Source organism: Podarcis erhardii (genome assembly GCF_964252035.2).
Source record: "Podarcis erhardii genome assembly, chromosome: 11".
Lineage (NCBI taxonomy): Eukaryota > Metazoa > Chordata > Lepidosauria > Squamata > Lacertidae > Podarcis > Podarcis erhardii.
The window spans coordinates 37,219,051-37,233,021 of record NC_138501.1 but is presented as its reverse complement, the minus strand read 5'-3'; the positions used below and the strand labels follow the sequence as shown (position 1 = coordinate 37,233,021).

Sequence of the window (13,971 nt, the reverse complement as noted above, 5' to 3'; positions counted from 1 at the left end):
ACTTACAACAATTAAATCCAAGGGAACAATTATCCCCGCTAATAATTCATATGAAATGGTGTCTTCTTTGTAAGGATACTGGATGGATTCATCATTACAGAACACTCCTCGTTTGAAGGGAGTATTCCTCGCAGTCAGAATTGCAAAAGGCAAGCCAACTAGCAAAAAGAATAAGATAATTATTTTACACAGGGTATTTCAAAAAGGTTTAACCCCAAGCACTTTCCATCCAGAGCAGTAAGCAAGAGCGTGAAGGAGACATGCAGCAAATAGTACCACTTCACCTTTACATGCTGATTTAATGGATGCATTAAAGGCTTTTAGCAGAATAATTTTTTTTACAAAGGGAACAGGAAGAGCTTTCCAGCATCTCTCCACCCACACAAGTGTGGTAAGTGCACATTCAATTTGTAAAATTTGCGCTCTTCAAGATAGTTTTATGGCAACTCCAGTGCCCTCAGTGTTAGCTTGTTGCCCATAAGCAGACCAGATTCGCAACTTCATCCCAAGACAGCCTTTCTACACAGGGACACTTGTGAAATGGAATGATAAGTGATGCCAAAGCAGGAGGAGACAATGTAGAGGAACCTGGTATAACTTGGTCACTGCTTGTTCTGTAAAGCATCCAGCATTATCGCTGACTTCTGCCTCAAACTCTGCCTTCTACACACTCACCTTATATGAAATATCTTCATCATAAGCATCCATAAATATCCATCAATGAAAATAAAGCAGAATTTCTAAGCCTAAGCTAGAATATATTTTAATTTATTTTTAGTTGAGGCAGGCTCAAGACTGTCAAATGATGTAAGTAATGTAAGTAAGCAAACTCAGGTTTAAATCCAAACAACAGATCATAAGACAATGATTGTAGGAATGATAAGCAAAAGAGATGTAGGAATGAAAAGGACACACAGGCTTCAACTCCTTCTAGTCCCTTAATCTTATAAACTTTGGGATGCTCTATACTTCATTGCTGCAGCTGGAATCTGAGGGAGGGGTAGTGACGAGAAGCACATTCTGACCTGCTCATCCTACAGATACTACGGTATAATTTGCCATGAAGCTGGCAGGTAAGACCACATAGTCAGTTATGTACATCTAGGCTTGCAACTTATTTCTAGATGAATGTAATGCGATGAGATTAGATAAAATCAGTGCTTTTGGGGAGGTGCAGGAGTACGCATAGCCCTAAACATTTTTTGAATCTAAGTTTGGCCTCATTGAGGGGCAGTATTTCAATATGAGTAGGAAAATGAGAGTACCCCTAAACTTTTTTTTAGAAAAAAAGCACTGGACAAAACTAATTCCAGAATTGGGAATGCTATGAGCAAATTAGCATGTAAAGTTAGCAAACCTAAAGAACAGGAGATATACTGCAAGAAAAAGTGGTAGGAGTTCAGCTTATCAGCAAACTACAAGGAATCTATCTTAGCACCAAGTGCTCAGTGTGAACATCAAAATTAAATCTGCTAAGAACTACACTTGTATTTTTCTTAGATAATAAAAAATGACAAAATCTGAAAATGGTGAACACTTAACTACAGAAGACAGTTAATAACATAAACATTACTTCAAAGACATAACCCCATGGAACATTCTGCTTTACTGGAATCCAAGACTACAGAGTTCCACTTATGATACTTAAAATTTTGTTTGCACAAACATCAGGAAAACATTGGTTCATTGACCATGTAAGTAACCCAAATATTAGAATGTGCCCATTATGATACACATGTCAAAAAGTAAAATTTTTGTAGAGAAGTAAGTGTTGTTGCATAATTAAGTGTCAGATCAGCCCTCAGAAACCCTCAATTGCAAAATTCTATGGTGGTCAGAAATATATAGGGATTAATATATGTCCTTTCAGGAATGCTGGAGGTTGTGGCTCCTATTCAACAGGACTTTTTAAACACCTCAGTAAAGAGGGTGGGGTAAATTGATTAAAAAAAGTCCTAATTAGTAGCTGAAACCTATTTTGTTCATCAACAAAAAAATAAACATTAAAAGGTTGCCAATGAAGGAAATCTGCCCAATATCAACTGTCCCTAGCAAACAAAGTACAGAGCTCAAATGTAAACAGATAAAACAATTAGCCGAGGTACATATATGTATTCTAAAACAAAAATCTCTGCCATGGAAGCCTAACATTTTTAATCTACTTTAATCATTATATCAGGGAATCTTCCCATTTATAATGCTACTGGAGGATAGAGAGACAAGTAGGCACAGAAGACTAAACCTGCTGCCTCCCTTGCACACACCACTATATCAATCATAGCAGTTCAGCAAACAATGTACAGAGATTTCAAAACTGTTCCATGTTTCTTAAGATTATAATTTTTCTACACTTTTATAAAACTAAAACAGTCTCAGAAAGACAGCTCCATGTTGCATGCCAAACTCTGTGTGGTATGGCATGCACAAAGTCCAAGCAGTAAGTAAACTTCACTAATACAAATAGGAGCTCTGCAAATTTACATTGAGGAGCTTCGCAGTCTAAGAACCGTCTGCTCTTTTTGCTGTTATCTCTTACTTGTCTCCTGTCATAATCCGCATATTTCAACTGAACGCCCAAGAACTTGGGAACAAGGTCATTTGTTTCTAATTTTCCAGGCATAGTCACACGGTTTTTAATCAGTATGCCTTTAAAAAAGATTTGCACATTTCCAGTTCTAATCTAACACTGAAAATATTCCAGCATGGTACCAAATCTTCCAATAACTGTTATTTTACTCATGTTCCCTCTGTCCAAAATGCTGAAAGCTGGCCTGCCAATGAGGATGGGCAGGATTAATCAATCTACCCAGGGTAGAAATTTGTCAGTAACTTCTCAACAGCCATTACCCAGGAAGACCTTATGGAAGAACAAGGAGTTAGATGAGACTCTCCTCTCAGCTGAGACCAGCCTCTGTCCTTCTCTTCCTCAAAATGCCTAAATTCAAGCCAATGCATGACATGGCAACACCCTATCAGACACTGTCCCACCAGTCAATGAGACAGAGCAAGACACACAATGTCAAATCACATCCGATTTTTATTTATTTATGAATTTATTTATGGAATTTATATAGTGTCCTATACCCGTAGGTCTCAGGGTGGTTCACAGTGTAAAATCAGAATATAAAACCACAAAATAAATAATCCTATCACATATGTTAATTCTATGTTGATAGATTTAGACATTATGAAGAACAGAAGGAAAGAGATGAAGTAATGTTAATTCCTTATATAGTTTTGCACTAAGATATGTCTAAGAATGCACAGCACCCACATAGATACACACTGCACAATGAAAACTACTCATGAAATTCTCAGAAGCAGCTTTGTGATGCAGCCACGCATGGGGGTGGATAAGAAAAAGTGCTATGCAAAACCTACCCATCCTGATCACTGCCAATCTTACAGTGACCACCTAGTTTAAAGTACATTATTCATACACTTTAAAACTTATCTTTCCTGTTTGTTTGTTTGTTTGTTTGTTTGTATGTTTGTTTGTTTGTGTTTGTTTGTTTGTTTTAAATTAGAGTTTAGATTTTCATGCCAAACTTTGCACTCAATTACAAACTGATATTTTCTGTGATCTCTGCATAATTTTCCAGACCCTAGATATAGAAAACTTTATTGCATTCATCATGGAGGAGGGAGTAGTAGAATGAATTAAAAATTCCATGTGCAGATAGCATAGAACAAAATAAACTAGTTCAGAAGTAGTACTGGAATACTCAGCATGGCAAATGTACCTCCAGCCTCTTTCAAATTCATTTTCTATTTGCACTTCAATGTTTTGTGCATGCTCCATCTTCAGTTCAGGCTGCAACAAGCTCTATTTGAACAAGCCCTTTTGAGGATCAGGCTGATCAAATCAGTAACTGAATTAGTTTGGCAAAGATTTTAAAGGGAGCACAAACGTAAGGCTTAAGTCTGTTTGCATTAGTCTTTACTCCTTAATTAAGAAATGTTTTGACAGGAAATGTTAGTAGATTTATTTTTTGCATTTGCATTCCACTCTCTGCTCAAGGCAGTGTTTTAGCCTCACAAACAAGTCTATGGTGAAGGTTAGGCTTAATGATTGTAACTTACCTAAAGACACTCAAGTATGATCACTCATGAACGGGAGGCAGGAGTTTGGACCTAGGTTTGTGTGCCACACGCAAACCCAACAATAACAAGTGCACAATACTGCCCATCTGGCTAACCACATTAATTATCTAAACTTCTCAAACTTGTTTTTCAACATTGCTGCCTAAACAAGTGTTTCAAGGCCTGCTTTGAGATCATTTATATAGCACTTTTAAAATGAAAAATAAATAATGTGCCAAAACACAATCTTGTCTGGACTATCCTTACAATAATAACAGCTTCACACATTAAAGGCAAACGTGGGTTTGACACCTAGTGAGGGAGCTAAAGCCAATCCTTGCTCCCAGATGCATTAGTCATAGCTGAATAAGTTATTTAAATTTATTGACTGCAGCGGGTCTACTCCAAGTATAACTTAGTTGGATATCACCCATATGTACCGAATTCACACTCTGCAATCTGTGGAGCAGGCTTAAATCCTATTTGATACTTTAAAGATGTTAATATCTTTGGGGTGGGGGGAGATGGGGAGGAAAAGAAAGATACGTATTACTAATACAAGGCAGATTACAGCTCAGTTAAAATATGAACAAATATTTCAGATCCAAGACCATTATAATATGCATTGGGCTACACTGCCTGCCACAAGCTCATTATGGTCAACAACAACAGGAAGTTACTCAAAGGAATAAAAAATAGAGGTAATTTTTTTTAAAGCCAGGCATGTTACCAAGATGTACCTTGTTTTCACCACTCCCACAAAACCTGCTCTTACACCTGTGAAACCCAGTCTACTTCCACTTGCAGTAATGTTTACATCCTGGCACAGCCCTGAAACAGGTTCTAAAGGCACAGCCTAAATTCCTTAGGAAAAGGCTGCACAAGGGAGGTTTGTAATGTGCACATTCAATTTTGTGAGCATACATCTTATATACAGGAATGAGAGTTCATAAATTAAAGCAAGTCCCAGAATAGTAGACATCTTTATTGCCACAGGCAGAGCAAATGTAATTTACTCTTTAAGAGGGAGGGAGAGAAATCAATCACTGCTGAACCATGGAGGGAGGCAGCCCCCTTTTGAGTTTTTTCTAAAGATTTTTTGTACCTCTGCAAACCTTGGGGTTCACCCACACATGTCAATGCCTCCCTCCTATTCATGGGTGGTGCAATTTTGCCACATAAGGGCAGGCACTGTGGGAATGAGTTTATTTTTAGTATATACAAGTGCGGTCTTGCAACAAAACGTTGCAGTGTATCTGCGATGTGTGTGTTTCCTGAGCCTGTGGTTGAGGGGGTTGAGAAAACAAAAGTTAACAACAAACTCAGGCACTCTGCTCTAACTCAGATTCTACTTCATGTGCAAAAAAATTATTGTATGTTTTGTTTTGGGACATTAAAACTGCAATTAGTCTGCTTGTAAGTCATTGATGGGTGAGGCTTCTGCACACAACTGAGTGCTGGATTTGGCATGCTAAAAAATCTGAGAGGGCAATTTAAGTAGATTTGACTTGCTGCAAACTGAGAGGCATGAGGGAGCTTTGACTGTGATTCTGAACCAGTGTTAGGCCTGGCCCTGATCTCCAGTATTAACTATGGAATACACGGCAGCACTCAAATGTATTCCGATCAGGGGCAGGCCTAACAGCTACTGTCTCAGCACAGCCCAATGAATAATAGCTGCATAACAGCAAACTACAATGCAGAGGGTTGCTCTATACTAGTCTTTGCCACCCTGGTGCCCTCCAGATGGTTTGGACTACAACTCCCATAAGCCCTGGTCAGCACAGCCACGCTGGCAGGGGTTGATGAGAGTTGTAGTCCAAACCGTCGGGAGACAACCAGGTTGGTGAAGGCTGCTGTATACTACTCACTTGGCTCAGCCTCCAAAGGGGATAAAAGCACCAGATAACATTGCAGGGTTACCATAAGCTACTTTCCTAGTTTCAACCTGATCCTAGACCTGCAACGGTCAACATTCCTATGGGGGCGGGGGGAGGAATCAGGAGGGATGGGATGCCTGCTAAGGGAGAGGCAGTCCTCTTATGGTGCAAATGTACACTCTATTACATTTTACTGCAGGTCACACATGTACAAGTACTGTCCCTGGAATTAGTTATCTTAGCACTGAACATAGACAGCAACTACACATGTTACTTGTGTGTAAGGAATTAACACATGAAGGTGAAGGCACTATTGACCTTAGGCAGGAAGGAGGATTAGGACCACAAGCATGGGGCCCGGAGGGGAATAGCCCTTCCCAAACATACAGTCATTCCCCTGAAGCTGTTTTAGCCTCAGAACGTAAAACCTTTCATTATACACAGATGAATAATAATGAACAAAATAAAGAACAAGACAGAATACACCCAATATACAGATTACACCCTTAAAGTTTTACAAAGGCCTTCTTTTTATGAAGTAACTTTAAAAAAAGAAGAAGCAGCAAAATGGTAGGATATTATGTTTGTTCAGTTTTGTTCTTGCCAGGTTGCTATAGGAAAAAAATGTAATCATTTACACACACTATTGTGTGTCTAATGTAAAGGTTAGTTCAACATAAAGACATAGTTAGCTCAGGAGGGCGTTTATTCCACAGCCTTCAAATGGGCTCATCTAGACATCAACATCAAGTTATACTGGCTCACAACATGCAATTTAATGCTCCATGTCTGTGCATTTTAAACAGATGGTTTCAGCTGTTCAAATTCTTAATGAATAATAGCAAAGTGACTCATTTTGATTTGTACAAGAGTCAAAAGAGGAGCAGCCCCAGGGAAACCACTGATCCTTCCCTTCCCTTTCGCCATGCTTCCCCCCACTCCTTTTTTTGAAGAATGTACTTTCATGTGTAGTGCATTCTAAACCCAGGCCTCAAGGTATTAACTAAACAATAATCAAGAGCTTTCCAAGTTGTTCAGCATCAGAGATTCTGGTTCAGCAGCACCTGAGAATGGCCTTACAATCAAAGCTGGCAGAATAGTGAAAAAGACTGGCCAATGGCTCAATAGGCAGATGCCAAGTTTCTTGATTTAACACAGAGACTAATTTTGCTATTTGATCTTTATTAATTTCTAGCTTAATCAGGATACCCGATTGATATTTTTTCCACAAATATCCAATTCTGCAGCCCTATGCACACTTTCTAAGAGTAACTCTCAATCAACACACCAGGACTGACCTCTCATTAAACATGCAAAGAAACTGCCTACAAGTTGCATTGCTTGAGTGACAAACAAATATGGCTTAGAAGTGAATTATACAAAATCCCAATTTATGTGCCTTCACATCCCAAGGTTTGATGAGGTCTCTGATGACGTCTCTCTTGCACAAAAGTCCAATCTTACACTTCAGGAAACATTTTTCAAATATTTGGGAATTCTGGTAACCAAAGACCTAGCCCAACTCTGAAGGAACACTTATGATCCTCTGTTGAAGCTTTTTAAGCAAGATGTTATCTCTTGGCATCCTTTACTACTCTCTTAGCTTGGTTGTGTGTCAGCTATTATTATTAAACCATGGCTACTGTGGTTTCATACACTTCCTATTACTCTCCCCATCTCTCCATAGGTTTCTTTCACCGCGGGGAAAGATTATGTATTCATAAACTTGTCTTTTAAAAGAAAATAAAAGAAAGAAAGCTAAGAACTGAGGTATAGGGGTCCCCAATCTACGCCTGTATTGGGAACCTTGCCAACTCAGGCAATTGTTACCCATTATTAACCATAGCAAAGATGTCTCCTGGGTCAATGGACTACTCCCATGTGTCCCCAAGATTTTAAACTCTGCCCTTTGGTACCCTTTCTCAACTTGCCTTCCAAAGTCTTGAAAATCCCTTTCTTCTTACCAGGCTGTATGTGTGGAGATGACAGCAGGCTTTAGCTCCAATGCTCCCCCCCCTACACCCCTACCTAGATTATCCAAAAATTTTCCTGCCCAAAGTGTTACGGTCACGGTGGGGTCTGGGAAGAGGCAGGGTTTGTTCATCTGTATGACTTGTTAATTGGAAATTTAAAACACCTGTGCAGCTTTTTGCCTCATTGCCAGACCCTGAAAGGCAGTGGCCTCAAGAACTTAAAAGTACATAGCAAGCCTTGCTTTAAAAAAATTGAGTGCTGCTGCCGATCTCTATCATTCATTAAACAGCTGTTAATCTGAGTTAGAGCAGAGTGCCTGAGTTTGTTGTTAACTTTTGTTTTCTCAAGCCCCTTGACCACAGGTTCAGGAAACACAATCAGTGCAAGGGAGTAGTTTCTGCTCTTTAATTTATGTTACTGGGAATCAAATATGGAAAATTTCAAAGATTAAAAGCAGCCTGGGAAGCAGATATTGGTGAACCCATTGTAGACTTGATATGGTACTCTCTGCGGTCCTCCCCTCCCTTTAAAGCCATCTCAGCCACAGGACGGGAGGCAACATTAAAGATGGTGCACTACTGGATTTTCACAGTAGGATTAAATTATATGAATCAAACTCTGTCTCCTAACTGTTGGAGCAGTTGCTCTGTTCAGGGCTCTTATGTTCACACATGGTAGCATGGTCTTCATGTAGCTTGGTTTTGGGATCCAAGATTGAATCACCTTTCCAACATTCATGAATCACACTGTACCCAGATATCCTTCTTTAGCCTTACCCTCCCTTTCCAAAGTGCTCTATAAAGACTTCATTATTCTTTTATTAGTAGCTGCCAGAATGACAGTAGTGGGAGGATGGAAAATGTCCCTGGCATTTACAGTAACTAACTGGTATGATCGTGTTTGGAGATTAGCCTTGATGGAAAACCTAACCCACAACGTCAGATTAGCTTAAAGATGATAAAAGAAACAAAAATCATGTGGCACCTTAAAGACTAACCCATTTCTTATGGCTCTTGACTCTTGTTTTTTGCTACAACAGACCAAGTTGGCTACCCTTTGGGAAAAGTTAACGGTGCTCTTGAACAAGGCAAAGTTATTAACCATGGGGTATAGGCGAGTATCTGAAACATGTTGTGTTATCCAAGTCACTCATTGGTGTTGTTTTCTAAACTGAATTACTAAGAAACCATAACCACACATTCACAGATGTTATTCTCCATTACCTTGGAAGAGGTGGGGGAATCTTATGTCACATTCACACCATACAATTAAAGCATTCATGTACTACTTTAACAGTCATAGCTTTCCCCCAAAGTAGCTAAGAGTGCTCAGAACTGCAGTTCTGTGAGGGGTAAACTGCAGTTCCCAGAGTCCTTTGGGGGAAAACATATCTGTTGAAGCGGTATAAGAGTGCTTTAAATATATGGTTTGGATAATACCTTAGATTAGGAGAGGAGCTGAACGATATCGATTCTCATTCAGAAGTTACAGCAACTATAATGTAAACCACTGCAGAAAGCCTTCTGTTTCAGAGCTCAAGCCTATCCAGAACCTAGAGACACTTGCTAATATTTTGAAGGAGGACAGCTGCTGATGTTTTTAGCTAAGTTTTATCTTCTCAGAATCCTTGAATTGCATAATTTAGATCCATTTTCTATTACACTACATAATGTAGCAAATTTATCCATGGGGTCATTCCACATCAAATCAACGCAAAAAACAAGGGTTTTAAAAAAAAAACCCTTATAATAACCAATATTATGTTAATTTTTATAATGAACAACTTGGTTTCATTTTTTTTCCCTATTACAACTATGGGTTGTAGAAAAGTTGTACCCAGTAGCCATTTTTCCCCACAATGTCCAAAAAACATAAAATTTTCATTACAAGGAATAAAAAACCCATAAATTTCATTCTTTGTCGAGAAAGAGCATGTTTGTGCAATAATTTTCAACATCAAAAACTTGGGGTTCCATCATGCCCACAAGCTGAAAATTGAGGTTTTCTAAACCGAGGTTTTCCACTAAAAAAAGTACATTTATATATATATATAAAAAATAGGCATTTGTAAAATATTTTGAGTGCTGGTGTATTTTTTCCTGAAATCCTCATCCTCTTATTGAGCTCTGTGTAAAATTTCGGAGAGATCTGATCATTGTTTATGGAGAAAAATCATAAAATGTACATGTGTCAAGGGTCTCAAGAGGGACAGACAACTCAGATTTCATGAAACTTTGAAGTGCTATAAAATTAAAACCATTTGAGATAAAGGGGGGAAATTTAAGGGGGTTTCTTTCAACCATAAGGGAAGGGTGTACACCAAGTTTCATCAAAATCCGAGATGGTGGGTGACATGACCGCGTTGACATGACGTGGAATGACCCATACATGACATTGCATAGTATTTCTCCTCACAGCGCATAATCCTTTCAGCGCATAATCTTGTTTTCCAAATATGCTGTACTGAAACTAAATGATATTTTCTATGTTCTTGACAAAGATGAAATCATTTTCTTACTTTCTAGGTTTACATATGACAAGAGGTATGTATTTATACACAATAATGTTGGCAAGACTGTTCATTAATGTACAGTTTAAAACGAAGTGGCTTTCTTTATACAAAAAAGCAAATGACATTCCTATATCCCAACAGCATTTTTCAGCTGAAGTAAACTATTTGGGTATTAAGTGTCAGCAGCATGTACAAGCTTAAGAGGCAAGAATTTTATTTGCTTTTAGAGAGATCTGGAGTATTAACACTGTAATGTTATGTGTCTGAAGTAAAGAGCAAACATATGAGCACTATTGACTTTGGGTAGTGTAGACTGAAAATGAAATATTACTTCCAAGAAGAGGTTTACTATAACAAATTAGTGTGATCTTAGCAGTTAGGCATATTTCAACTGCTCAAGGTATTTCAATGGTGGTCCTCATTTTATTTTAACAGCAAGACTCTTAAAACACACTTCGCTATATTTGCAAGAGCCTTTAATGAGCAATTCCAATAGATGTAGCTCAGTATTTCAACGATAAAAGTTTGTGCATGAGTAAAAAATGGATTTGTATCTCTCACAAACACCCCCATGATTCCAAGCATAAAATCCCATACACACACACACACACACACACACACACACACACATGAGTAAACACAACTTAATTCAGTGAATCTTATATCAAAGGGGTCATGCTAAACATCTTACATTTAAATTAAGGAAGTGTTGAGGCTCTCAAATGGTCATTTTAACTGAGCGTACCTCATACAGACATTCTTAATTCAGCATAATTTTAAATACAAAGTCAAGCCTACCTATTTAATTGAACACATTTTTCTAAACTCACTTCATTCATTCATTCACCCAGCAGTCCCTTCAACACCAAAGCAGAAATTCTTAATTGGTTCCAAGGTGAATTTCTTTAAATCAAGACAATTAAGATAAATTTAAATAATATAACCAATTTAAATTTCCCAACAATATTCAAATAAACGATTAAAGTGGCTTCCCATTTTGAAATGCACACATTTCCCAAGGAAGCATACATATTAACAGTGCACACTAATTGTGCCAACAATTATAATAATAATAATAGTAATAATAATTTATTATTTGTACCCCACCCATCTGGCTGGGTTTCCCCAGCCACTCTTGGCGGCTTCCATAAAAACCAAAAATACACTAAATATCACAGATTAAAACCTTCCCTGAACAGGGCTGCCTTAAGATGTCTTCTGAATGTCAGGTGGTTATTTATCGCTTTGACATCTGATGGGAGGGCGTTCCACAGGGCGGGCGCCACTACCGAGAAGGCCCTCTGCCTGGTTCCCTGTAGCTTTGCTTCTCGTAATGAGGGAACCGCCAGAAGGCCCTCGGCGCTGGACCTCAGCGTCCGGGCAGAACGATGGGGGTGGAGACGCTCCTTCAGGTATACTGGGCCGAGGCCGTTTAGGTTTACAACTAAATAGGGGACGCGGGTGGTGCTGTGGGTTAAACCACAGAGTGTAGGACTTGCCGATCAGAAGGTCAGCGGTTCGAATCCCCGCGACAGGGTGAGCTCCCGTTGCTTGGTCCCTGCTCCTGCCAACCTAGCAGTTTGAAAGCACGTCAAAGTGCAAGTAGATAAATAGGTACTACTCCGGCGGGAAGGTAAACGGTGTTTCTGTGTGCTGCTCTGGTTTGCCAGAAGCAGCTTAGTCATGCTGGCCACATGACCTGGAAGCTGTATGCCAGCTCCCTCGGCCAATAAAGCGAGAGGAGTGCGCAACCCCAGAGTCGGCCACAACTGGACCTAATGGTCACGGGTCCCTTTACCTTTACCTTACAACTAAATAGAGCAACTTCCCCAACCTGGTGTCCTTCAGAAGTTTTGGAATACAGCTCCAATCATCCCTGACTGGGGCTAATGAGAGTTGAAATGGGGCAATGGGGCAGGCTCACCATCCCTGCTTTATTAATGCGTTTCACAGAGGCTTCTCGTTCTGTTACTACAAATGTTTAGTCAGCCAAGTACATTTAAGCCAAGCCTTTTCCTTTTCTTTTCTCAAAGACTTGGTCAAATAATGAGCTCTCAGCACACACTTCAGACTCTCCCCACACAGCTGCCAGCTACTTACAGAGGAAATGGGCAGTGTGAACCCCACTGCGTAGAGGACAGTGGATGTGATGGTACTGTCATGGAACGGATACTTGATGCTGTCATCATTACAGAAAAAGCCCCTCTGATACGGCTTTATTTTTGCCAAGTTTAGAACAGCAAGGGGTAAGCCAGCTGTTGGGGGAAGGGAAAAAAAGATACACAGTTAAATATTTATCTATATGTATTATCAAGCATGGACGAAACTACTAAGCAACATGCAAAACTCAAGAGTGTAGCGTATTCAGTATCATGCAGTGCACACAAACTGCCTAGACTTCAAAGCCCCATTTACCTATCTGTCCCATAGATACCAGCAACCAGGCCTGCCAACTGCAGAAGTGAGAATAGCGCAGAGTTCAGACACCAGAATGATGCTTTCCACATAAGGCAAGTTATGAGGCAAATTATTTAGCTGCTATGTTTATTTGGATTGATAACGTGGGAATGGAAATAATCAAAAGGGAAAGAATTTGAAACTTGGACAGAATATAAATAAGAACTGGAACGACTGCAAGGAATGTAGGGCTTATTTTTATGAGAATGTTTTTTGAAGCCAGGAAAAAAGGGAAGAATTTTCTGAAAGCTTGATGAAGAACACTGGTTATTAATGAAGTTACAGAGTAGAAGGACAGTTTGAACTGTGTCTATTGAATCACTGTAGTATCCTAGCCAGTTATCACACATGATGAGCACCCTACATCCCAAGTATAGCAAGCTGGAAGGAAGAGGGAATCCTCTCTATAGTTGCACTACACCTTAGCGGTTCTCTGACATTCAGTATATATCAAGAGAAAAGACCTCTCCCCTGCCAGAGGGGGCGTAGGGTTTCATGGGTTCTTATTATTTTTATGGCTTACTCCTTGACATCAGCAACTGCTACAACTAAAAAAACCAAAACAAAACATTGTCGTATCCCAGTGAAATATTTTACAGGGAAATAGACACTGTGGGTTGTTTTTCCCCCTTCACTTTCCCATATTGAGATGGGACTCATATATACTCTCCAATTTAAATATTACATTCATCCCAACATGCATATTTCAAGGCAAGAACAACCCTCAGCCCCAAGCACACACAGACTGTACACCTTCATGTCCACCTACATAGAGATTTTTATAATATGCTGAAATGTGGATTATGCTGGTTAGTACCCAAACTCCTCTGTAGTTTTAAATCTGCCTACCCTCAGTCTTTTTGGAAGAGCAAAAAAAGGACACATTTGCTGACTTTTAACTATGGAATCTCATTTTACCTACTCATGAAAAAGAGATCATGTCCCAGAAAAAGGGGACATGTGGCAACCTTAAATAAACTGTTGTTTTAAAATTGTCTGGATGGGGATGTAGTGTGAAAAATCTAGTCTTGAGGGATCAAGTGTTGGAAGATGGTACTCAGCTCT

At 39.3% G+C, this 13,971-nt stretch overlaps 1 protein-coding gene across 2 annotated transcripts in view; it reads right to left on the bottom strand.

Annotated features, from left to right (window-relative positions):
* PLPP1 (phospholipid phosphatase 1) overlaps nt 1-13,971 on the bottom strand; it is a 91,787-nt gene that overhangs the window by 55,014 nt on the left and 22,802 nt on the right. Inside the window, exon 2 of one of the 2 annotated variants that reach the window (XM_081881666.1) lies at nt 7-158. In XM_081881666.1, the coding sequence (XP_081737792.1) occupies nt 7-158 (152 nt within the window). Of the gene's footprint in view, nt 1-6; nt 159-12,549; nt 12,705-13,971 lie in introns of both variants that reach the window. The other variant, XM_081881665.1, reaches the window with a different exon arrangement.